This window comes from Perca fluviatilis, chromosome 3 (assembly GCF_010015445.1).
Source record: "Perca fluviatilis chromosome 3, GENO_Pfluv_1.0, whole genome shotgun sequence".
Classification (NCBI taxonomy): domain Eukaryota; kingdom Metazoa; phylum Chordata; class Actinopteri; order Perciformes; family Percidae; genus Perca; species Perca fluviatilis.
The window spans coordinates 1,713,154-1,740,839 of record NC_053114.1 but is presented as its reverse complement, the minus strand read 5'-3'; the positions used below and the strand labels follow the sequence as shown (position 1 = coordinate 1,740,839).

Sequence of the window (27,686 nt, the reverse complement as noted above, 5' to 3'; positions counted from 1 at the left end):
TCTTGTGGTGAAGCGTCTAGATACGAGAAATCTGCACACAGCCAGCCTGTTGAATATAGCTAGTTAGCTCGCTTATTTGATCGTTTTAGGGTAAAAGAGGACATAGAATGTTAAACACATGGTAATGACATGTAATTTTAAGCTTTTTTAATGCCATTTGACTGAAAGAATACTCGGCAAACGAGCCAAGCTGTTCGCCTAAAAAGAGACATTAACTATAGCTAGTAATGCAAGGGTCACAAAACCTTTTTTCACTATGTTGAAATTCAGCTTCAGGAGGGAGAAAGACAAGGAGTTTGTAAGTTTCTCGACTTTTTCTAAAATAAAATAATCTTTGTCCTATTTCTAGCTAGATAAACGTCTAGCTTAAATGCTTTTTATCATTCAACGTTAGCTAGCTAACATTAACGTTAACCTAGCGTAAGATAACGTTAACTTCGGTTAACGTTACTAAACGTTAGCACACGTTAGCTAGATATTTCAGAGACGTTTAAGATAGCTTGCTAACGTTTGGCAACACCAGATTTGTAACGTTACGTCTTGTGGTGTATTCATTTTGTTTACCAAACTTAAAGCAGGTAACGTTATGTGTTGTTAACTAGCTACCTATTTGCTTTTATTTAAAAAGGCAGCTCAAGTATAACTGAATGACATATTGTTGCCAATATACAGTAACAGTAGCGTTTCCACTGCTGTAACAGGCTATTGTTGTCAATGTTTGGTTTCTCTTTTATCAAGTGTTCATCATGTTGGGATTTAGTAATCATCCTGTCTCCCTTTCCACCCATATACCCTTTTTCTTTTCCCTCGGTTTTGGACCGCGGTGAAGATAGTTTAATATTTGACATTCGTCGGTTTTCGCGGATGTTACCTTCAATAGATCCGTGTCAATACTTCGATTTCCCACAGTTTCTGGGTATGTTGTAGAGCTTATTTAGACAGACGTTTCACACTTATTTTTTAACTCAAAATCACCAAAAATATCGACACAGTTTAGAGCGCAAAGAACTGAATGTCTGTCCAACGCGCCCGTCACAATAGGCGTACTTAGGGACCGTCGTAAAATTGCAACTCCACTAATTTTAATCTTCATTAACTTTTTTTTTTTACAACATAGACATCTCAAACCACTTCCATTAAAGAGAGGGAGAGCCATTAAACATTTCACACTTGTGAATTAGTAAAAATAAATAAAAGTAAATAAAGATGTAGGCTATAGTTACCAATAAATATGGTAGTTTCAACCATTTTCTAATTAATGAATAGATTGACATCAAACCACCTGTAATATGTCTCAGACATCTTATCACAACTTTCACAGCTGTTAGTTTGTGAAAACGTCTTTAGCAAATCCTGTAGCATCCTCATCAGTGACCTATAGTCTATAAATGCATAATTAAAGCTTTTCAATTTAATGGCTTGCTCATTTTTGAATAAAATCACATCAAACCACCTGTAATATGTCTCAGACATCTTATCACAAATTTCACAGCTGTTTAGTTTGTGAAAAATTCTTTAGCAAATCCTATAGCATCCTCAATGCATATTTAAATCTTTTCAATTCAATGGCTTCCTCATTTTTGAATTTAATCACATCAAACCACCTGGAATATGTCTTTGGCATCCTCTCACAAATTTCACAGCTGTTAGTTTGCAAAAAAAGTCTTTAGCAAATCCTATAGCATCCTCAATGCATATTTAAAGCTTTTCAATTCAATGGCTTCCTCATTTTTGAATATAATCACATCAAACCACCTGCAATATGTCTCTGGCATCCTCTCACAAATTTCACAGCTGTTAGTTTGTGAAAAAGTCTTTAGCAAATCCCATAGAATCCTCATCAGTGACCTATAGTCTATGCATATTTAAAGCTTTTCAATGCAATGGCTTGCTCAATTTTGAATATAATCACATCAAACCACCTGTAATATGTCTCAGGCATCCCCCTAGAACTTTTACAGCAGTTAGTTTGTGAAAAGTCTTTAGTCTTTTCTATGGGATTTGCTAACTACTTTTTCACAAACTAACAGCTGTGAAAGTTGTGATAAGATGTCTGAGACATATTACAGGTGGTTTGATGTCAATATATTCATTAATTCTAAAATGATTGAAACTACCATATTTATTGCTAACTATAGCCTACATCTTTTTTTACATTTATTTATTTTTACTAATTCAAAAGTGTGAAATGTTTAATGGCTCTCCCTCTCTTTAATGGAAGTGGTTTGAGATGTCTATGTTGTAAAACAAAAAAGTTAATGAAGATTAAAATTAGTGGAGTTGCAATTTTACGATGGTCCCTAAGTACGCCTATTGTGACGGGCGCGTTGGACAGACATTCAGTTCTTTGCGCTCCAAACTGTGTCGATATTTTTGGTGATTTTGAGTTAAAAATAAGTGTGAAACGTCTGTCTAAATAAGCTCTACAACATACCCAGAAACTGACTGAAATCGAATTATTGACACGGAGCTATTGAAGGTAACATCTGCGAAAACTGACGAATGTCAAATATTAAACTATCTTCACGGCGGTCAGTTTGGGTGTTATTTGTTGTACTAACTTAAACTCTCGTCATAGGACCCACATTGTGTGTGTTAATGGTGTTAAATGTCTGTCTATGTGATGCTATCCTTCTTCCCTAACCTTCCTTTGTGCGTGTTGTGCAGAAGCATATAGCTCATGGTTTGATCCCTGCCGCCTCCATTGCTCCCAAGCCTGCTGTGCCTCGTACCCCGCCCCCACGCAGCCCAGACCCCTCACCTGAGAGACCCAGGTACCTAACACAGTCCATCAGCTCCAACCTGCTTTTATCTTGCTGTGTTTCCTCTGACACAGTTTCCTTGTTAAACCACTGTTTTGTCATATTATTTCTCTCTTTACCCCCCCCCTATGACTTGAAATATGATATGCATGAAAGTATAAAAGTCACCTCATATGAATTACGGCTTTCCATCTACAGATCCGCCTTAGCAGCAGCCATCTTGTCTTCTTCGCTCACTGGACAGACATGGGCCATCCCCCCTGTCTGGCCAAGGTCTTTGTCTGAGAGTGGCCAATCAGAGTCCTTCATATCTGAACCAAACATCAGCACAGACATTTTCCTCAGGTAAATACCCTCTGACAAATACACTAGTATTATCACAAGCTTTGGGACAAATGATTCTAACTTCAAGAAGTGACTGAATTATTTGAGCTCTCTCAAATAGGAAATTCCAGGATCTCCACCAGGATTTAAAAGTGCAAAAGAGGTAGCCATAGAATGCGAGATGTAACTTTGAAAAATGAAATCTTTTTAATGCAATAAGATTTCTCTCAATATCTTTGAAATATAGGCCTTCTGGTTTTAATAATCTGTTTTCATGAATGTGTGCCCTAGTGCTGCAGCACACAGATTGTTTAGACAGAGAATATCTATCTCAAGAAGCAATCTAAACTAATCTAGCAATTTTTTCAATGCAATTTTCTAAGTAAGCCTTTTTAGTAGAAGACATTTTGACAAGTCACAGTAGGCAAAACACAGTTGTAAAATAAAATGAATTATGGCTGAATTCCATTTAGCGGTTTTGGTTACAGGGTCCTTATATTGTGCATACTAGCACACGGTCACAATGATATGGCTATGATATGATATACTGGAATACGAAGCCATCGTTAATGTTATCAGGTCCATCTGTGCTTTTCCCACTACGAAGAGTCAAAATGTCTTCTGTGAAAAAGGCCTATTGTGGAAGTTAAGTAGTTTGTATTCCTTTTTTATCCCAATAAATAAGAGACAGCGAACTTTCTCACCTTCCGCAGAGATAGATGGTCAGAAGATTTGGCTAGCCGACCACGCCTGTCCTCCCCTGACCACTCAGAGGAGGAGTTAGAAGACAAGGAAGAAGAGGAGGTGGAGAGTGAAGAGGACAGGGAAGAACATGTTTACCAAACTCTGGACAGACCGGAGAATTGTTCAATCACAGAACCTGTCTATTCCCTGCCACTAAAAGCTAAGGTGAGATTCTAAAGGAAGATCTCATTGTTATGTGTAAGCAAGTTTCCAAATAGAGTGTTGCTAGTTCTAATCCCAATTGAAATTTTTTTTTTTCATTGAAAGCAAATGAGAAACATTCTCCCCTCCCATAAATAACTGCTTTCAAAGAGCTGTTTTAGCAAACTAGTTAACCTCTATCTAGAGTTGCTGAGCAGAGGACTATAGCCAATAGATCGGTTTTATGTCAGAGATTTTGACAAGTTATAGCAGGAACAGTGCAGGTGTAATTAATAGCCTTAATAACGAGATGCATTAAATTCAGGTCTGCCAATTCTGGAATGGCCAACTGAGACATCGTTAATGTTATCAGTTACACCTGTGCCTTTTGAAGTCAGAATATCTGCATTTGAATGTTTGTTATGAGGGAGGATAACTATTCTTTCTCAAATATTGTTTATACTTGGTTTAGTTTGTGATGTCTTTGAAGTTAAAGGTCCCATGACATGGTGCTCTTTGGATGCTTTTATATAGGCCTTAGTGGTCCCCTAATACTGTATCTGAAGTCTCTTTTATATAGACCTTAGTGGTCCCCTAATACTGTATCTTAAGTCTCTTTTATATAGGCCTTAGTGGTCCCCTAATACTGTATCTGAAGTCTCTTTTATATAGGCCTTAGTGGTCCCCTAATACTGTATCTGAAGTCTCTTTTATATAGACCTTAGTGGTCCCCTAATACTGTATCTTAAGTCTCTTTTATATAGGCCTTAGTGGTCCCCTAATACTGTATCTGAAGTCTCTTTTATATAGGCCTTAGTGGTCCCCTAATACTGTATCTGAAGTCTCTTTTATATAGACCTTAGTGGTCCCCTAATACTGTATCTGAAGTCTCTTTTATATAGACCTTAGTGGTCCCCTAATACTGTATCTGAAGTCTCTTTTATGTAGGCCTTAGTGGTCCCCTAATACTGTATCTGAAGTCTCTTTTATATAGACCTTAGTGGTCCCCTAATACTGTATCTGAAGTCTCTTTTATGTAGGCCCATCTGAGCTTTCATTTTATCAAAGGCAGAGCAGGACTCCCAGGGCTCGATTTACACCTATCACCATTTCTAGCCACTGGGGGACCATAGGCAGGCTGGGGGAACGCATATTAATGTAACCTCATAGAGTGAAATTTTCATGCCATGGGACCTTTAAGTCAGGGTATTGTGATACCAGTCTGATCCACTGAGAGGCGCTGTTGTACACAGAATAAAGGTAATGTAATGTATTGAGTCTTTTACTGTAGAGAAGTGATTTGTGTAGTTTACTGTCACAGGTTTTGGTTCTAGTCATTTTTAAGAACTTTGCTTGCAGTGTTGAGATATTCTTTTGGTGTTCCTGAATCATTACTTATGGATGTTGTTCCTCTGTATCAAAGCTGATTTTTCTGTGCCATTGCAGGTTTTCTACATTTAGCATGAATTTCTTTCCTGAAACTTCTCCCCTTGTCACATAATAACATTCATTTGCCTCTGATGTTTCAGCAATTTAGGTTGTGACAATTTAATCAAAACTTGAAAGTTGCTTTACTTTTTTTTGTGATTTATGGTAGTCACTGACGACAAGGTATTAGTAGTGGGTCCTGAGCCACACATCTGAAATGTCTTTCTCTCTGTGCCTGAAATATCCACCCATTTTCAAAATTCATACATGTTATTCGTATGATCTAAGACAATCCAAAAATATTAGTAAACATTAACAACTCTTTAAATTTAAATTCAATTCAATTTTATTTATACTTTCAAACACAACAGAAGTTATCTCAGGACACTTCACAGCTAGAGTAGGTCTAGACCACACTCTAATTTACAGAGACCAAACAATTCCCCTCAAGAACAAGCATTTGGTGCATTAGTGGCGAGGAAACATTTCCTTTAAACAGGCAGAACCAGGCTCTTAGTGGGCGGCCATCTGCCACTGCTACTTGGGACACAGAGACATTGATACAGATATACTGAATTAATTTTGCCATCCATAGAAGCTGTGTCTTTAGATAATGAGCTTTTGAGGTGTTTGGGGCCAAGCACAATAACTTCAGTTTTGTCTGTCAAACATCAGGAAATTGTTGGTCATCTAGGATTTTATGTCCTTAATGCATGCTTGAAGTTTAGGATTGTGATGTCATCAAGTACAAAAAATCTGGAAGGGCTACATAGACTATGAATTTGGAAAAAATGTTATAGAGGACACAGAGCACCCAGGGGAATGTTCTGAGTATATGGGAACATTTTCTGTCTCAGAACTGAGAACACTACAATAGAATAAAGCTCATTAAGAAGAAGACAAAATCAGACTTTACACTTGATGACCTCACAAGTTTGAGACTTACTTGACTTTTCTGGCTTTGAGGGAGAGTATCTCAAGTTCACAAATATTGATTGTACTTCCTTGGCCATTGAAATAACATATTGAAATTCTTAATGTAGATGGTGATGATTTCCCTTTAACTCTACTCCATGGTCTGTGTCTTCCTGCATGTGAGATTTCTTCCCAAAATCCCAATGTTATATCCCAAGAGTCTGCTCTTCTCTCACAGTATATTGTCCTATTCTATTCATGTTCTTGTCCTGTATGCTGCTACATTGGGTTGCTGCTAACCTATAGTGGTCCCAATATATAATATATCTGAGCACCCAGTATTGTAGCATATATAGTGGATTTGTTGCATCAAAACAGTTATCAAAATGTAAAAATTCTGGTAACACTGCTCACTCAGAGTAACATTAATAAAGCTGACTTGCCTTACAAGCTCAGCCTGTCAGTCAGTCATCAGGGCAAAGAAACCACTGTTGTGCCTGCTTGTCTAAGAGGAAGTGTAACATCAACAGCACCGTGACCGCAAAACTACACAGCCGACGACGTAGTTTACTCCATCCGCACCTCTCCGTGTGTGTGTGTGTGTGTGTGTGTGTGTGTGTGTGTGTGTGTGTGTGTGTGTGTGTGTGTGTGTGTGTGTGTGTGTGTCGGTCGGAGCTCTGCTCTCTGTCAGTATGCAGAGAAGACAGATAAGCTTGCGCTTATGCGTTCAGACGCTTTTGGAACTGAAATTTTTTCGGTGCCATAAAAGTATCGATGTTCGGTGCCCAGCCCTAATACTGTTGGCAGTTTATAAGGGTCACCTCGCTAAAACTAATAGGTGTGTGTTGCAACACAGTTCAACAGCACCTTAAACTACAGCCTCCAAAATGAGCATATGGTTAAAGCAACACTTCTAAATCAGTTTCAACAAAAACTGAACAAACATTATAACCTTCATAAAGGTATATTTATTATTTATTGCAATTGTATTACACGGCATTAGATGTACCTTATAAACTGCCAACTTGTGTGTATGAATGGTTTATTTTCTATTCATGATAGTTGTGCCTCCAGCCATTAGACTTATAAATGAACAGGTTATAGTGAGCATTTGACATTCAGTCTTTCCCACACATTGACATATTTAATTCTTTCTTTGCTTCTGTCTTGCTCTTCTGTTTTAACTGCGACTCTTCCCTCCACTGAACTCCTCACTGTGACTCATTCTCGTTGCTTAAATATGTCTATGAATATTTGCAACAATAAATGCACTGGAAAGATCTTATTTTACACATTTTGACAATGGCCATAAATGCAGCGGTCTCTGAAATAGCCTTGCACAAAAGGGATCCTGGTAGCGGGGCTTTGGAAATCTCTCTTTGACCCTCTGTTGGTTTTGCCTGTCTCTCTTCCAGACCAGTACACCCCATCTGAATCAGATGTCTGGCAAAAGAGGGCCTTCTCCAGGTAAAAGAGTATGAAAACAATACTTACTAACTCATAATCTGTCAGTAGTGGATAAATAACCCCACCTATAGGATAAATGTTGAGTATAATGTCATGAATTGCATTTAAGCTGATACTCCTGCTGGTTGCAACCACTGATGTGAAGGGAAGGTGGTAGCATTTACAATATTGTGTTGGGTGTATACAGCAATATTTTTTAGCAGCCACCAGTAGTATATATAGTAGTTGGAATGCAACTGTACTATGAAAATCTCGCAAACAACATGCAGCTAAATAAATGTTATTATGTTGGTGGTGTATTGTTGATGCACTTTAAAATAAATGTGGTTTTAAATTCAGAAAAAAAACAAAGCTATGGAGCTCTCAGTAATAATACATTTTGATTTACACCTCCGTTAAACCTATCTAACAGAGACTTTTCTATTTAGAGGCTAATAGAGACATGCAAGTTAATTTTAGAACCCATACAAATAAAAGGAAAGAATGGTGAGAGACTTGGCTACACTTCATATGACTTCTCAGCCATTTTCAGTGAATATTAAGATAACCAAACGTTAGTTTCACAACAGACATAATATAGCCTTACATCATTAGAGCTAAAAGGAAAGCCTCATTATTGCTATTATTACCAGAGCTGGCTTCAGGCTTTTGACAGTGCTAAATAAAAAATTGCTCCTACCTTAATCACTAAATTGTTTTTGTAAAAACACGGTGTTTTTTTTAAAAAACACCCCTATCTTTTAAAAATTTTTTTTTTTTAAAAAAAAAAAAAAAAATAATTTAATTTATTTTTTTTTTTTAATTTTTTTTTTTTTTTTTAACACAACCCTCTTTTTTTTGTACCCCCCCTTTTTTTTTTTTTTTTTTGACAAATATTTTCTCTAGAAAAATTTGAATTTTTTTTTTTTTTTTTTTTTTTTTTTTTTTTTTTTTTTTTTTTTTTTTTTTTTTTTTTTTTTTTTTTTTTTCTTATATTTTAGGTTATTACTAATGTATATGATATATTCTAATACAGTTGTTAGTTTAAGTCACTTAGTATATTCCAAGACATTGCCCAAGTCAAATTACTTAGTTAATATGTAACAGTTCAAGAAATGTTCTGCTTCACACACACATTTTATGTAATGGCCATATTAGATATGTTCCCATAAGTATAGCGTATTGAGAATTCAATTTTAATTTATTATATTTATGTTTACCTTTCCTATTACAGCCGCACTATCCATCCTAACCCCTGCCCAACCCAGCCAAGCCAAAAAACCCAAACACCCCACCCAGCTATCTCCAGAGCCCAGCAGGGCATGCAGTGAGGTGCAGAGGGACGTAGCGTGGGCCCTGCCAGAGAAGAACACAAGGATGGTAGATGAACAAAAGTTACTGGAGGAAAGACTGCAACGGCTTGAACAGGAGATCAGTCACAGCCAAGCCTCCTCAAACCTGAGGTCGTCTGCAGGTAGAGTGGAGGAGCCATTAGAGATGTACAGAGGGACAGAAAGAGAAAAATTATGGGGGGAAAGAGAATGATCTGAGAGAAATAAGGAGTAACTGGAAAAGGAATGATGGGAGAGGGAATGAAGCAGTGTTGTCCCATAAGACAGATGCATGTGTAGGGTTGAAATGAGGGAAATGGTGCTGTGAGTAGATATGGCTCTGATCCTTGAACTCCACGGTAACTTTTTCGGCATGATGAGAAGCAGAGGGTGGGGAAGTAATGAAAAAGAAACACGAAATGGAAAAAAATCTAGGAGTTTAAAGGATTGAAAATTGCCAGTTTGAATTGGTAGCGGGTTGTCTTGGTGGTTAGGGACTCTGACCTCCTGGTAGGCAGAAAGAAGCAGCATGGAAAAGTACTACTGTTATTCTCTGCTGGTGAAGCATTAATGATGTCCTCCTTATTATACCCTAAGGGTTAAATTATGTTGAGGTTCAGTGTCAGCCAGCAGACCACATGGGGAGTCAAAGCTATGTTGAAGAAAGACCAAAGCCATCTTGCCATCGCTGTTCTTTCCTTTTGAAACTATGATAATAAATATGGCTATTTCATTGTATATTGCTCGGGCACTTAGCCCTTAACCTGATCTGCTGTGCTTACAGGCAGCCAGGCAGAGCTACTGAATTTGAGGCAACATGCTCAGGAGCTAGTGGATGAAAATGACGCCCTCAAATTGACAGTGCACCGTCTGAATGTGGAGCTGAGCCGCTACCAAACCCACTTCAGACCACTGTCCAAACAGGAGGTATGACTAGCTACAAGATAACACCTCTGCTTTTTGAGTAGCACCTCATCTTGTATATTGCCGAAGCCCAAGGTTTGACTTTCTGCTGTGTTTTTGGTACAGAATATTATTAGCATTTTTGTGGAAACACATCAATCTCAAACAAACTCACTAATTGACAATTTATGAATGAGAGCTTATGTAACTGTAGCCCCCAGAAGGATAATGTAAGCAGCCTTAACAAGCTTACCTGTAGAAGAGTTCCTAATATCAGGGAATTCCACCAGGAGCCTTTCTCTTGTCACTCAGCCTATCTCACTCCAGCTCATGTTGCCAGAATTAAATGAAAGGTGTATGTGTTCTAGTGTACTCTCCTCCTCTGCTTTCTTCAGACAGGAGTCTCTGTGTGGGACTGAGTGAGTGCGTGAGGGAGTCTTTTTAATGAGGTGACCTGCAACCAATCCAAATATACAGTGGCTTGCATACGTTTACACACCCATGCTAAAGTTGAGGAATAATAAAACATCTTTTGGAAATTGATCTTAATGCCTTAATTAAAAAATATAGGCAAGGCAAGGCAATTTTATTTGTAAAGCACAATTCAGCAGCAATGCGATTCAAAGTGCTTTACACAAGACATAAAGACATGTGTGATAAAAATATCATACAAATTGGTAACAGATGAAGAAACAGTTATAAAAAATTAATGAAAAAAAAATTAAATTTTAAAATTTAAATACAAAAATGAATTAAGAAAAAGCAGTGTTAAAAAGAAAGGTCTTCAGCCTTGATTTAAAAGAGCTGAGATTAGGTGCCGACCTACACTTTAGCGGTAGTTTGTTCCAGATGTAGGGACAATAGAAGCTGAACGCAGCTTCCCCCTTTTTTGTTCCGACTCTGGGTATGGAAGGCAGACCCGTCCCTGATGATCTCAAGGATCTCAACGGCTCATAGTGTAATAGCAGATTCGAAAGGTAAATTGGTCCTAAACCGTTTAGTGACTTATAAACTAACATGAGTATTTTGAAATCTATTCTTTGATGCACAGGAAGCCAGTGTAAGGACTTCAGAACTGGAGTGATTTGATCTATTTTTTTGGTGTTGGTAAGGACTCGTGCAGCAGCGTTCTGAATCGGCTGCAGCTGTTTAATAGACTTTTTATGAATACCTGTAAAAACACCGTTGCAGTAGTCAAGTCTACTGAAAATAAAAGCATGGATAAGTTTTTCCAAATCCTGTTGGCACATAAGTCCTTTTACCGTACCCATATTTTTAAGATGATAATAGGCAGATTTTGTTACTGACCTAATGTGGCAGTTAAAATTCAGGTCAGAGTCCATAATTATGCCAATATTTCTTGTTTTGTCTGTTGTTTTTAACATTGTTGATTGAAGATGAGCATTGACTTTTAATCGTTCATTTTTTGGTCCAAAAATGATCACCTCCGTTTTATCTTCATTTAATTTTAGGAAATTCTCGCACATCCATTTCTTTGATTTGTTCAATATAGGAAAAATCCAACCTTTAAAGACACCAATTTTCTTTGTGAATTAATAATGTATCGTAAATAAATAAATGTTCTTCCTTAAAATATAGGGGGCATAAGTATACTATGTTAAATTCCCATAGAGGCAGGCAGATTTTTATTTTTAAAGGCCAGTTATTTCATGGATCCAGATTACTATGCATCCTGATAAAGTTCCCTTGGCCTTTGGAATTAAAATAGCCCCACATCATCATATCTCACGATTGGCATGGGGTACTTTCCATAAAATCATCTCTCAATGCAAATCAAACCAGCTATTAGGCTAACTGAAATAAAACCATGCCAATCTCTAGGTGTGTGTAACCCAAGCTAAACATGGCTGCTCTGTGTATCAACAGTTGTGAAAGCTGTTGTAATGTACAGTTATAAGCGTTTCTGTGTTATTGGTGTCTCACTAAATCAATCATACACATAGTCCTGTTCAACTTCTATCTATGGACATTTTGTTACGCTGTTTGTATGCACAAAAAACAGCGTAATGCATTGTTATAAACTGGCAATGCTAACAATGGCTAAAGCTAATGAAAATCTGATTTGTAAAGGAACACATCCAACTCGGGTGTCATGTCATTCCCAGCTTCGGCTTCCGAGTTCCGAGGTAAATGAACGCACTATTAAACACAAGAACACACAAAAACAGTAGAAATAGAGGGGGAGACACCACTGCTGCTGTTAGGCTTATTTTTTTATAACCATTGTAGCATTAAAGCAAGGTGGAATTAGCAAGCTAAGCTAATTAGCTAACTTAGCTAAAATGACGCGCTCATAAGTCTGCATAGCATATGGATAGGGATAAACAGACTCACTTGCCGCTAGTGGTGTGCGATACTGCAAAATTTGGTATTGATCCGATACCAAGTAAATACAGGGCCAGTATTGCAGATACCGATACGATACCGATGCTTTTTAATAATTAAAGAGGATGCATCTTGAAATTGCTAAATCTGAATGAATTTTCAAGCCCTTTTAAGTGGTTTTGTTTTCCTTTGGATTATTAATAAGTTAAAACCCAGGACAGAATGTTCATATGCTTGTATAAATTAGTTGTGTTACCACTGTATCTTACAGCCTTTTTACAAATTATACAGCTTGCCGTTGTTGAATTTTTGGCCTGAAAATATAGCCACACGGTGCTCCTCTTCCTCTCTGCCATTCTTCTGCTCCGTCTCTGTCCTGCTTGTGTGTGTGTGCTGCTGGCCGCCACTGGGCCCGGCTGGTTGCGTGCTTGTTTGCCCGGCGCCGCCGAGTCACATGACGGTACAACATCAAATCACAAGAGGGGGGAGGAGGAGCAAAGTGTGCCTGCTCCGCGCTGTGACAGGAACGGCACTGACACAGACAGCCAGGTCGCCTCTTTGATGAAACCGCAGCAGTGAACACTGGAGAGAAACTGAAACTAAAGTATCCATCTCATTACACTGGTATTCAACTGGTGATCAATATCAATACCAACGTTTGTATCGATATTATCGATATTTGGATTGATCCGCCCACCACTACTTGCCGCTGGATGCAAACCATGCCCACACCCACAAATAGACTACCTCCTCTAAGGACTCTGATTAACTGCAAAGCTGCAATCATAATCATTTAACCAGGGGTTAAACTGGGCCGGAATGACCTGGAACTATTCTGGCACCTTTTGATTATTAAGTAAATTAATCAAACCGGCCCGTTTTGAACGGGCACTGCACCAGTTTTTTTTTATTCTGTACTGCAGTTCTTTCCCTTCAGTCTAATTTAATCAGCTTGTATACAGAATATATTACCAGTATATAACTTTATTTCCACGGCAAACCTTTAAGATATAAATCCGCCTTTGATCCAGATCCCTGCTGAGCGAAAATAAGGTTTATATTTGTCTACTATCTGATTTGTTGAACTAAAGGAGTTACTGGTTCTCATTCTGGTTTGTTGTGTTTTTTACACTACAGGAGAAAGCTGGCTTATGGTTTTAATCATGGGTACCTCATGCTGTGTCTTCTCACCAAGAGATCTCCTGTTCTCATTACATCTCTGCTCGCCCTCATTACTGAAGTGTGGCTGGTGGAAGGAAGAGATAAAGAAAAAAAGATTAGGGAGTAGTTTTATATTAGAATGATACAGTAATAAGAGATAGGATAAGTCTGAATTGGTTTGATTAGCCAAGCTATAATTGAACTGTGTGTGCTTCCATAAATCACATAAACATTGTCATTTACTTTTAATTGCCAATTTGTTCTGTTTTTGTAAAACTGTAATGTTCTTTGCTATAGAAAATGCTGGAGTAGCTTCACTTTTGAAATTCCTCAAGCACCTGCACACTAGAAGCAGCAAATCAACATATTTTTATATTTTTTTCTTTGTGTGAAGGGCAACATTTAAAGCATATTACCATGGCTATGATGGTATGAGACTTACTTTACTTTCTTTCTCTTTCTTACTATGTCTCATCCAGAGCTCCAGAATCAATGGCTTACCAAAGACGGGGTCTCCTCCTCCCTGGCTGGTCAGTATCTACATATAGCTGTACAATACATTGCTTTAATATGGCAGGGCAATAGTCTAGCAGATTAATGTAGATTGATTGTAGATGTGAAATCATACATGCTCAGTCTGCTGACACATAACAGGCTCAGGACCACTAAAACGTTGCAGAAGGAAGAGTTTGCTTTTTCTCTCAAATTACCAAATCAGAATGCCGGGTTGTTCACTATCTGGAACCCTGCTGGATAGATCAAGAGATGGATAGATGAATGGGTTTGATGTTGTAGCTAATTTGGATCATTTCTATTTGTCCTTTTTTGTAGCTTGACATGAAGTATTTATCTCCTTTGTTGCTGGCCTATGAAGACAGGATGAACGAGAAAGATGCACTTCTGCAAACCACTGAGGTAAAGGGATTGTGAGGGACTGTATGCATGTGTGTGACTTTCTTCTGATTGAGGGGATAATAATAAGAAAGTCACACACACAGTCATCTGATCAATCAGGAGAATGTTATATGTTATGGAAGACATAAGAAGCAAACGGTTAGTGTGCTGCCTTGGATGTATGCAATGCGTGGGATCAAAACTTGCTACACATGTTTATCTGACTGAAATGTTACATTTAAAACAGAAGCCACTTTAGAGTGTAAATATTATTTTTCCAGTAAAAGACAACATATGGTATATTTTTATTTTCAGTTCTCATCACAAAGTTGTCTCATGTTATTCTTAGTTGCAGTGAATGGAATAAGAGTGTAGAAACATCTACTCAATGTAATTGAAATGTAGCTCTAATCGTCGTTACGTATTTAGTGCCATAAACTCGGTTTGTTAGATGGTCTTAGGTTACCAAGGTGATCTACCTCCCCTGTTAATAAATGAGCCCGCTTCATGGAGATAGCTGGCTAATCCACTATCAAATTTTTAAGCATGATTACGATTTTGGCTTCTAAATCACAAAAACAGAGTAATTGAGAAAAACAATTATTACGTTTTGCAAGTAAACTCTTATTTTGTCTTGTGTTCTGAATGGGGAAAAAAAGTTCACCCGGGAAAAGTACTAAGGAATGTTTCACTGTTTTTTAACTTTTTAACATCTTTCCGAAAGTCTAGGAGTAATCGTGTTTTAGTAATTGTGATTTCAATGTTGACCAAAATAATGTTGATTACGATTTTTTCCATAATCAAGCAGCCTTACTACAGGCCCCTGGAGAACTGGTGCACCCAGCTGTAGTTGCTGTCAAGGATTTTGTCTCGGACCAAGGGGTGGTAGTATTAGTATTATTAGGTGGTAGTATATATTTCTTTTTTGTTTTTGTTTAGCTGTCCTTGAAATCAGAGGTCCTTATGTGTCTTTGTCTGCTTGCCACAGGAAGAGGTGAAGAGGTTGCGTGTTCATGTAGAGGAGGTGATCAAAGAAAATGAGAGACTCCATGATGAAATCGCAAAGGTTGGAGGCATCAGCCAAAAGAGCTGGTAAGAAGAAATATACAATAATGTGAGTGCGTATTGGTTCAGCACTTGCTTGGCCGTCATCATTCATCCCTCTGACAAAGTGAAAAATGAAATACCTCTACCTTTATTCTCTTCAGCACTGCTGCTTGCCTGTCTCTGGGTCGTTTACTAAAGGTTAAATTTTGTGAAATTATGAAATAAAAGCAGTTAAAGCTTTACATCTTCTTCTGTGCTCTTATATCTTCCCCATTACTACTCTGTTTTCATCATCACTCTAGCTTGTAATGTTGCTGACACCTACACATTTGCAGTATGTACTCATTGGACTTAGTTCCGACATTTAATGAAGACTACGCAGAGGTGTCAAAAGTATTCACATTCATTACTCAAGTAGAAGTGTAGATACTAGGGTTTGAAAAGACTTCTGTAGAAGTTGAAATATCAACTCAAGCTTTTTACTTAAGTAAAAGTGTAAAGTACTGGTTTCAAAACTACTTAAAGTATAAAAGTAAAAGTAAGGCAAAGATCTTCGACAGGGGGTCCTCAGAGTCATTGCAGGGGGGCCTCCAAATTATTGTAAATTTTTGAGACTTTAAAAAATTAAAAATAAATTAAAATGCCTTAACATAATTCCAACATATTTTTAGCAAATATAAATTCCCACTGATGATAGGCTTACTGGCCTATAGGTAAGGTAGTCACTAAGATATCAGCCGACAGATACAGTTAATCCTAGATTTACTGTGCCACATATGTAACATTCAAATATGATTTATAAAATCATGCCAACAATTAATATTTTAAAGGGGTGATAGAATGATTATATAGGGTATTTTACACTGTTCCTTAAGGTCTCCTAATGGGGTATGTAACATTGGTTGGGCTGAAAATTGCCCGAATGCTGTTTTATTGGGCCCTTAACTACCCTGTGAATATGGCTCTATTTGGAACAAGAGCTTTTCTTCCAAATATGGTATGCCCATGAATATTCAGAATGAGGTGCGCACTGATTGCTTTGAGCAAACTACATAGAAACACATGGGAGACTTGACAGCAGGTCTCATATTTCAGACACTGCAAAGTTATACATTGTTTGTCGGGCTATTTCGTTATTAAATTCACTTCTGAGACTTTTTAAAGCGAGAAATCAACTATATAAAGCTCAAATATGGGCCGTTTTACGAAAATTGATGGCCAATTGCAAATTTGGTAAGACTGTGTAGGATTCTCGTAGGGTACAGATTTGATCATTGGCAAATTATCAAAGATGTTTTATCAATATTAATAAAGTTATGAATATGGTTATTAATAACTTTATCAAATCGACAAACAATCAAAACGGGGCACCACCCTGCTAGTCAGGGACCAATAATCAAACTGTGGAACAGTCTCATTTCTGTGGTAGTCCTTTAAAAAGGAAATAAAGGAAGGGGTGAATCCAAGCACGGACCTGATCGACCAGCAATTATTACAACAAGTACACAAATAATCACAAGCAACTGCTAATTAAGTATAATAAGATTTATTAACTTCACAATTATCAGTAGCTAAACAATAATCCTTCAATAATAAACTCATATACCTTTTTATAATATCACAACCAAAAACAAAGCAAAAACAAAGCAGCATGTGTCATGGACACGTCTGTGTCTGTGTGTGTGTGAGTGTGTGTGAGAGAGAGTGAGTGACAAAGGAGGGGGCAGTGTCGGAGTGTAGTTCTAAACACCAAAACAACTCCAAAGATGGCTACTCCTGTGAGCTGCACAAAACTATTTAGCCTCAAGAGGGTGCCAGTGGTGCTGCGTGCTGTGAGAGGGCTGAAGAAGCCGGGGGTCGGCTAGGCAAACGGAACGCTTAGCCGATCTGGTAGCTAGTTCCTGTTTTAGCTCTGTACGAACGTAGGGAGATCCACGTGTGAAGCTACAGCGTTAGCTTGGTAATTCTTGTGCGCTAGCTCTGTGTGTGTGTGTGTGTGTGTGTGTGTTAGTAAAGGAAGAAAGAGAAGGAGAGTAAAGAAAAGAGGCACTTCTGATCTTAAGATATTGATAACGGCCAGCTCAGTGGCTTAACAGCGGATTCATCGCGATTATCTCGCGGACAGTAACTAAAACTCCTGAAAGGAGTCAGCAGATAGCAATTACGGTTTTACCCCAGCTACTTTAACACAACATAAATCAACGAGTATAATGATCAATTTATACATTCACAGAATAGATTAATAACAAGATATGGCCCATACATGATTACAATCAGATCACATTAATGGCACAGCGGTAGCGAACCCTTTGTTCATTAGTAACAAACCAAAACGCACTAGTTCTAATATCTGCCCAGAACTGTGTAAGCTTCTTACTGTACATGCGTTGTTTGTCAGTTAAGTCTCTTGCCAGAGCTTAACGATCCGTTTTGTCCGAAGCAGAGGGGACGAACGGAATCCAGGTCGACCAAACAAGAACCAGAACGTAGTCCTTGTCTTGAATCCAGGCTGATTAAGCCCCCTGCAGATGAAGGAATACTTCGTCCAGTATTCCCTCGGATCCCTTTTGTATATCAGGCCAATATAAACTTTGTACCAGCTCGAAACTCGACCAGCGAGGGTGATGCTGGTTAGCTAGCTAGTCCGGACTAGTGCCTCCTTTAGCGACGTGAGTCACGGTGGAAAAGCGAAGAAACACACAGTGCCGACCGCTTTTATCCTCCCTCCGCCTCCTAGTGGCGGGGTGGTGCATTCAAGGACCCGACGGCCAATGGGAAAACTGCAACCTGGTCACAGGTGTGAAGCAGTTCTTTGTCTCACCACCAGTCTGCCTTGTCCCACACGTGTTGAATGCACTTTCTCCATCTTGCGAAGTGGTGGCTTTTAGGAGTTTCGTGAAACTGGCTTTGGAATTCACATGTAGGCGAAGATCCTTTGTCCTGCCTCCTCTGTGTCTCTGCAGTCAACTCAATCTGAGCCAAATCACTGTTTAACCAGCTTCTTGGTCCCCAACAACTGTGTGTCGGATTTCAGCGCCGGTGCTGCCTGTGTTGCTGCGTCGCCGCCCGGCCCGCCTTCCTTCACAGACCCCGGCCTGCTATGAGGTACTTGAAGCTCCGTCACGACTGGCAGCCCACAGCGCTCCATACCTGCGCAAAGTCACCGTCTTTTGGGCTAATGGACAACCAAATGCCGCTGCCCTGACAGAGCTCCAGGGCTTGCAACTCCCCTCTTACTGCTAGCTAAATGGCCCATGTGTGAGAGTGAGAGCGCGCTCAGCGAGCTTGTTACACCAGCAATCTCTTACCACATGTTACACACATGTCACGCCACTTATACAACATCTACCTAAGGGTCTTATAAAGCTAACAACGGTGTCCGATTTCAAGTTAATGAATATTTGTGAAGACTAGGTGTTTCGTTAGCTGCGACTGCCCCTTCAATTCTAGCTATATGTAGCTACAAATCACGGATAGTTAGCTTCATTTTCGGCGTAATTAGAGTATATTTACAGTTTGAATTTCGTCACACCACTTATACAACATCTAGCTACCTAAATGTTTTGTTTTCAAGTTAATGAATATTTGTGAATTTCAGAGGAATTCTGAGGGGAGGCTAGCTAGCTCTCATTGATAGAGCTCCATCCAGCCGCAGGCTCTATCAATGAGACTCGCGGACAAGCGGCGTTTATTTCCCCAATCGTTTGTTTAAATAACTCAACACATTATAATTACACACATTATAAGATTAACTGAAACCTGTGGTAAGAGATTACTGGCGTAACAAGCTCGCTGACCGCGCTCTCACTCACATACACCGGGCATTTAGCTAGCAGGAAGAGGGGAGTTGCAGGCCCTGGAGCAATGTCAGGGCAGCGGCATTTGGTTGTCCATTAGCCCAAAAGACGGTGACTTTGCGCAGGTATGGAGTGCAGTGGGCTGCCAGTTGTGACGGAGCTCCAAGTACCTCATAGCATGCCGGGGTCTGTGAAGGAAGGCAGGCCGGGCGGCGAGGCAGCAACACAGGCAGCACCGGCGCTGAACTCCGACACACAGTTGGACAAAATTTGCAATTAGCCATCCATTTTCGTAAAGCGGCCCATATTTGAGCTTTACATAGTTGATTTCTCGCATAAAAAAGTTTCAGAAGTGAATTTTGTAATGGAATAGCAGAGATCTGCGTGATTTAGATTCAGAAGACTACCTGATCTCAGGTCAGTTGTGTAGCCTATGTAAATGTTGGGGCATGACTGTTCTCTTAATACACCCATGGGCGTGACAAAGTTACAGGTCTTGGGAGGTTGACATCAACTTCCCCCACTTCCACAAAAAAATGTTCTTCTAAAGGCCATAATGACTATAATAATGTTATATTAAAATCATACCTGCAAACTCAGAAGTGCTGAAAAAGGTGACACATCTCTTCTGTGTTTTTCAGACAACTGGAGCTACAGTCTGGTGTTACAGTTCTCTCCAGTGAAATACAGACACACTTTTACACCGTTTAGCTGTCAGCATTTTAACCGTGTTTACTCCAGCTGCTGGCTAACGGTAGGCTAACGTTACCTGCTGCCAACTGTAGTGTTAACTAGCGTCCCGTGCGGCGATGTTTCAGTTCCCTCTAACGTCCGTTTTCGGAGCATCAGAGAGAAGCGCAGTCATTTAAGTGGCTCCTAAATAAGGCACCGAAATCCGCGTTGCTATTCGGTCCGGTAGATAACGGTCGTTAAGGCAACGGTGCCGTATTAGCACCGGGTCTGTGCAGGTGCGATGGATCGCGTACAAACCAATAGGGTGTCGGAATAGCTATGTTTATACTTCTCATCCAACCACAATCAAATTCACTCTCTCCGGATGGAGCGATTTGGATAGGTTTTTTGTGTGTGTGTTTTTGAACGATGACGAGCCGGAATGAAAACAAGCCGAACTGAAATATGAGTAACGAGGCTATTTTTAAAATGTAAGGAGTAGAAAGTACAGATAATTGCGTGAAAATGTAAGGAGTAGAAGTAAAAAGTATGCTGTAAAATAATTACTCCAGTAAAGTACAGATACCCAAAATTTCTACTTAAGTAAGGTAACGAAGTATTTGTAATTCGTTACTTGACACCTCTGAGACTACATTTACATTAAATGCATTTGGCAGGTGCCATGAAACAATACCAAAGCATCAAAATACAATTTGTCCAAATAGTCTGACAGTCAGAACACAAATGGTAATATAAACATTAACACAATATTAAGATTGATTTATATTAAATATATATTGTGTGTGTGTGTGTGTGTGTGTGTGAGACATTTTGAGAGGTCATTCAGTACTTTTAAATCTGAGATCATAGAGTTGAACTTGTTAAAATACATGTGTCGTGGAAGTTTTCCTTGGAACAGCAGCGTTTAGTGTCATTCATGATAAAATGAAAACGAATAACGACTGTTTGAGAATTAAACCAAAGTTTGGTCTTTGAGTATTTATTTACATTTGCAAATGGAGAAAACACAGTTTCAAAGGTACACGCAGCACAACTGAAAATGTCTTTCTAACCTAAAGTCTAAATATCCACACATCATATAGTGAAAACCTCTGTTAAGCCACCCCTCTAAACATATCTCTTAGCATGGCCATAGTTGAAAAGAAGACATCATTACAGTCACACCATTGTCTCACCTTCCCCTCTGCTCCTGTTCCTTTCATTAGCCTAAACAACAGTTTATCTCAGGAGACAGAAACCTACGTAGTTCTCACTGTCGTAAACAGTCATCGGCCTTCTCCACTTCTATCTAAGCAAAAGACAACAATGTGAGAAGGTTCAGGCTAGTAAAACTAAATAACTCTCTAGGCTATAGTTCACGGTTGCCAGCTATTTCACTTGGAGCCTTTTGAATCTACACATGAAGAAGCTAAATCTTGTGGAGTTATAAAACAATCATTAAACGAAATGGTTAAAATAAAATTTGCCACCACAGTTCACCCTTTTGATTACAAAATAATCACACAAAATAAATTTTACTTTTAAAGATTCAACCCTTATTATAGAATTAATCACATAACCAAACTTTACTTCTTAATATTCAACCTTATGGATATTCATGTCTGTTTCTTACATGTTAGTAGCAAGCATCCACGTCAAAGAATAAAACAAAATGAATCAATCTCCCACAGTATCAGAGACGGTGTCCAAACATTATTATCATATTCAGAAAGACGAAATACGTCAGAAGGCTCAATCATATTTACCATAAGATTGAAGTGAACTCTTTTTCTTGATTAGGGTAACGACATAGCAAACAAAACAAAAAAACTAATTTGAAGACCTGCTAAAAACCCTAGACCTGAATGTCACTGGTTAATGTCACCTTAGACTACTGCCTTATAATTTGTGTAAAGAATGTGTTATGTATTTAAACATTAAAATAACCTGGTGTGAAGTGTGAACATTTACTAATTTCATATCTACCCATGCTTATGTCCATTGACAACCCATGGTTAAACCCCAAATACTGCAAACCCATACGGCGAAGTCGTTCAATGCATAGTACATTTCAAATTTTCCATAAAGCTGTAATTAATTTACCCAATGCCATCAAATGCTTCCCTCCTTTGGTTATTTTAATATAAATCAATTGAAACACGCTCAGTGCAATTATTAGAGCTCTCACAGAGTGAAAGTTGAGAAGAATCAGAATCAAACTGACCCCTCCTTGTCTCTAACATCATTAAGTGCTGTCAGAGCACAAACAAAATTCAGTTATTCTATGTGTGTGGTTTTACTGAAAATAGCTTACTTCTGTAAGCGAAGGAATAGTGAACAATCATAACAAGAATCATTATAACCTACATCACGCATACATTTCTTAACTATACCAAGTCATGCATTAGTAGAAAATGTATCTATTAGATAATCTTTCAAAAGTCTTAGTCAAACGTGGTGTCCGTGTGTCGTCAATGTGGAAAGTGATCCACAAGGAACTTTTCCTAAGTTCTAAAACACACAAGAAAATGGCCTAGGTCTTTGTACTTAACTTTGTTCAATATTAACAATATTGCTGTTTAGGAATAATTTACTTTCTTTATCAATATTCTATCAGTTGAGTTTGTGTGGTCATGAGGAACCACATAAAGTACAAAACCCCTAATTAGCCCCAATTTAGTAGCATTCGTATACCAACCATCCTAATGCCTATTATTGGAACATAAGAGTGGACGTAAGTTAATCATTACAGTAATATTAGCTCTGTACTAGTACTTATTGTATTCCAACCACCATTTTCTCCTTGACATGGAAAGCAGTGAACGCATCACTCGTCTTTCTCTCCATGTTCTTCACTAGTGTTCCTAGAGTGTTTGTGTATGCATATGTTGGGAGAAATGGTTACACGTGATTTATCATACTTTTCTCTCATCAAAAATAAAATGCAAAAACCATAAACACAATAGAAAATCATAAATGCAGTAATGAAGAATAAACACACGACAAATGTGGAAAACCCCCCTTGTTCTTCTTGAAGGGTACCTATTTCAGTCTTTTCTGTCCAGCTGCTCCATGTGTGTGTGTTCAAAGCACTCTGCTGAGAGTGTGTGTGTTTGTCAGAGGAATGTCAGATGCTCCTCAAAAGAATGTGAGAGAGAGAAGCGGTGTGTCCTCTACAATTGTGAAGTGTATTCTGCTGTCACTGTCAGAGAATGTATGTGTGTGATTGTCAGAGAAGAGATCAGTATCACTGCTGTCTTCTGAAATGATTTTAAACAGCAGGCTACAATACCAATATGTAGCTTCTGGTTTTTCCTCCTTGGAAGAACTTCTCGTTTTTCTCCTCTCTCAATGTGTTGCAAACAGTGAGAAAAACTCCAGTTTCCCCGATTGATTTCAGAGATAGCACAGAAACGCCATCTGTCAGGCTGATCTCTGAATCGATTAACCTCGTGGGTGACTCAGCAGAGGATCTACTCGTCACTTGTTGCAGGTTGTAGAAAAACCTGTCCTCTTCTCCTCCGGAACCTTTTGTAGTGATGTGTGTATCCAGGTGACTCTCACTGCCCTGTGTCACTGGAAGGATCCTGATGGTTTCTTTCACTGTCTATTTGCCAATCCTTCCTCCTGAAGTTGTTATCACCACAGAATCCCCATGCTTGACACCTGGATTCTCATGGCCAAAAGAGCAGAAGAAAATTCTCACGCAATAACCTAACCTATAATTTCCCTTATACTGCCGTGGAAGAAATAGGTGTTTTTTATTATGGGCCTCTCCCTACCTATGTAAAAAAAAAAAATTCTTTAGAGCAAAATTCTTTAGAGCAAATCATAACCAACAAAACAAAAACAATTACTATTGCATCCCCTTATACTACCGTGTCCATCAGGGGGTAGATGATCCTTTTGATTACAGTTGAACTATCAATTTTGTTCTCAGCTAAGCAGATTCTTTCTTTAAATGTTAATTTTTATTGTTAACTATTCTATCACTTTGGTTATTCAAGATCTTTTAAACTGGAGCTACAGTGATGTCACAACAAATGTTTCAAACGTCTTTAGAAAAATTATTATTTAACACTAAAATCATTTAACACTATTTATTTCCCTTGCTACTTTTCTCTTTCTCTTTATTTAACCCCTTATTTATCATTGCTATACTATATCCCTCCTATTTGAGACATGACAAAGCTCATGACTCAAAAGCAATATAAATAATCTGTTTAATATTCTAATCCTTAACATTGTTCTAGGTTTTACAGCAAATCCTGTTTATCAGTAACCAAAGTTCAATAAATAATTTCTTTAGATGAAATTTTCACCTCAGTAAATTTATAAAATGATATGACGTTAATTAAATAAACGTCAACATCAACTAATTTAGTTTAGACAATTTGTGATATAGCAACAAAAAAACTCATTAGAGTACGATATGAAACGTACTGCTTTTAGGATTAAATCTCATTTAAACCTGCATTTATGCAATATCACCATTAAACTAAGACGAATTACCCAAAATACATTGTTTGTCCTTTTTTATCTACAGTTTACAAACCAAAGTAACACTAATTACCATCTGCTAGTTCCAAGAATCATTACAAATTAAAGTTTTTAGCCTTCTATTTATCCAAATCGTTACCTGTTATGGGAAGCATCATATCATATAACATTCAACAAAAATGTATATCAAAATCATTTCTTTAAACCAAAATTTCACTTGTACTACTCATGTTTGGTTTTAGCTTGTGTCTTATCTCAGTGTGGTGTGTGTGTGTGTGTGTGTGTGTGTCCCCTCCTCTGGCTGTCCTCTCTCAAAGAAAGAAGGATTTCTCCAGGGTACATAAACACACTGTTATTCTTTTAGTAATTTATGGCATCATTAATTAACAACTCAATGTATTCCTCACAAAGGTGTGTCAAGGTGTACATCTTACCATCACCCAGAACTATAAAACCATATTTACTGTCTTTTCTACTGGAACTCTGAGAAAAGAAAAACGTTAGACGAAACAACAGAGGATCAAAACATTTAACATTCCCTGCAGAATGTTATTTTTAGCTGTGGGAGACATTAGGTGCTCGAGCATGGACCCACATAGACCCTCTGCATTTACTGCTCGAAGGTCCTGAATGAAACAAACCTTTAACAATCATAATAAAAATTATTTTTCTTATTTATGTTACTTGAGAAAATAAGAGTACGTTCTGGAGAATCTAAACATGGAACTATAAACCCCATCTGTAAATAAAGAGTTAAAAACACGGTCGGATTTCTTGTCGATTACTTCCTGTTTTAGCGTGTACTGATGTTTCTGGGGCCTGTAGTCCGAACGCAGCTTGATGACTACAGGTTAACAATTTGTCTATCAATCCACGTCACATTTGTGTGTTTTTCCCAGAGATAACGCTGTACCTGAGACAAAAAGTGTGGTGAAACATCAGTAAATAAAAATCTCGTTTTTTACCGTGTGAATATGCATGTTTGTAGTCACACGTTCACTGAATATGTGAACACTGTGAATACAAGGCCTACGCCGTTGTATGGGTTTTCTATAGTCTCCTTTCGATGGAGAGAAATAAACACATTATCAGTAGTGTCAGTCCAGTCAGTCAATTTTTACAAATAGTCACACGGTGTCCTAGGTCTGTCTCCTCTTCTGTTGGAAACAAAGAAACATGAATGTGAGCTTTTGAGTTAGAATTTCTGAAAAGCTTATGTAGTTTATCAGTCAAGGTAACAGCCACTGGACATGTGTATATGCCAGTAGACAAAAGAAAACTCATACTCGTCCTTTGATTTGTTCAAAAAAACCTTTTCAACGTAGTCTTCATCAGGGTCAAAAAAAAAAGGTGACAAAAGCAATGCATGTAATATTTGTGATTCCTTAAACTTAACTACAGGTGTCCCAATTTATGTTACCGTAATCAGGAGATTAACAGACTGACATGGTACGTGTTCCATTATAATTTGTAAACAAATACATACTTTTAGGCTGCAACAAAAATATGTCAGCCAAAGAGTGATTTTTATCAAGTCGCACAACTTTAAAGCCCGTGGGCAGACCTGTGTAGGTGAAAAGAATGGCTTCAATTTCAAAATAGACATTTTCAAATGTCTGCCTAACAAATTTTCAGGACACTCAGATGGAAGGAAGAGGGGGAAAAAGAAACAATGAACTTTTTCCTTTCTTTTATAGTTCAGGATCCTAAGAATCTGAACACACACATATCATAAGAATGGTGAACTTTCCTGGGATAACCACTCAATCATTTCTCTAAAGGAAAAAACTAGTTTACCAGAGAGCTTCTGATTTGAAGAAAAAAACTTCACTAAACCCAAATTATTGCTCCTGAATCAACTAAAAACTCAATTTTCTTCCCTTGTATAATTAACACCATGCTAGGCAATTTGTATACACATCAGATAAATACATTGAATAAATTAAGCTATTTTCCAAAAGTGGTTTCTATTCAATGTGCAGTATTTGCGTCTAATTTTATCTGTCTATTGTGTGGGGAGTGTTTTTAGCGTGCAAAAAGCATGTCTTCATTGCAAGCATGTGTATATGTACGTGTATGTCTGTATAACAGTTTTTAGGGATCTGGCAGTCCCAGCATCGGGGAAGACTGCAGAGACAGTTTCATATTCACGAACGCTTCATTAGCTTTGGCAGCAAAAGTCTTACAGTGACATCAGGAACGTATACAGACATTTTACGTGACAGGCTCAAGTAAAAATCTAATCGTTAACACTAAACTGAACAAGCTGCTATTCTGTTCATTTTACATGAAAACAGCACTGCACCAAAAAACTTTTCTTGAGGGATAAAAAGCAGATGCAGCCTTGAGTGATGTACAGTAGATATTGGTTGTCAGGTTTCATGCAGTCAGAAGCAGGGCTGATTACAGACACCGCCTCAGTGAGGTCATTTTAGCTACACTGTAATTAACATGTGGTTTCGTCAGTTGCATCATTACGAGAAATTCTCAATCCATCAGGTGTGGAGGTTAAACCCATGTTAAAAGTGCACATTAAATCACTACCTAAACCAAATAAGTGGACATAATCATACACCAAGAATTGTTTTTCCCATGTACAGGAGAGAGGAACAGCGAGTTTGACCTGCAGCCCCAATTGACCAAATAGAATGACCAAATAATCTTCAGTGTCAAATCTATAGCTCTAATAATCAAATTATGTGAGTGGAACCCCTTTAACTTTACACTCAGTAGTAGGCATTTTCTTGTAGGTTTCAGAAGATAACATACTATAATGGTTTAACTGAATAGATTATTTTTCAGAACTTTCTAACCTATCAACTGTCCCTAATAGCAAAAACAAAAACAGTGTATCAGTGCAAAGCATTTCTTCATTGCATGAAGCGAGTGTGTGTGTGTCAGCACTACCTTCTTCATCAGCTGTTGGACTCAGTCAAACAGAGGGACAAGTGTTGTTCTCTGTCTGAGGTGTTTTTTGCTTTTTCTTCGGGCAGTTACATACCCAATGTCCAAAGTCCTTGCAGTACCAACACTGGTACTCGGTTGTAGGGCTCAGCATTTTGCCCACGGTACCCGCCTTGGCCTCTTCTGACTCGACCACGTCCTTTGTGGGAGCGGCCTTTTTCGGGTCCGCGCTCCATATGTTGCCCACCAGCCTGTTGTAACATGCAGACAAACGCTTCAAACATGGTTTTCTCACGTACTCGTTGGTCTTTCCACCCGATGCAGGTGTGACGGATGCTGTTGGTCCTGTCCCAGAGTTGAGTCCGTGTCCT

The 27,686-nt window shown here is 38.4% G+C and overlaps 1 protein-coding gene across 1 annotated transcript in view; it reads left to right on the top strand.

Moving 5' to 3' along the window:
- Nucleotides 1-27,686, top strand: part of cep89 (centrosomal protein 89) — a 76,070-nt gene continuing 48,384 nt past the window's right edge. The window contains exons 1-10 of the mRNA XM_039795088.1: nt 1-298; nt 2,668-2,774; nt 2,961-3,107; nt 3,800-3,995; nt 7,730-7,781; nt 8,995-9,234; nt 9,876-10,018; nt 13,981-14,031; nt 14,333-14,416; nt 15,384-15,487. Coding sequence (XP_039651022.1) covers nt 257-298; nt 2,668-2,774; nt 2,961-3,107; nt 3,800-3,995; nt 7,730-7,781; nt 8,995-9,234; nt 9,876-10,018; nt 13,981-14,031; nt 14,333-14,416; nt 15,384-15,487 — 1,166 coding nt within the window. The 5' untranslated portion in view covers nt 1-256. The remainder of the gene's footprint in view (nt 299-2,667; nt 2,775-2,960; nt 3,108-3,799; nt 3,996-7,729; nt 7,782-8,994; nt 9,235-9,875; nt 10,019-13,980; nt 14,032-14,332; nt 14,417-15,383; nt 15,488-27,686) is intronic.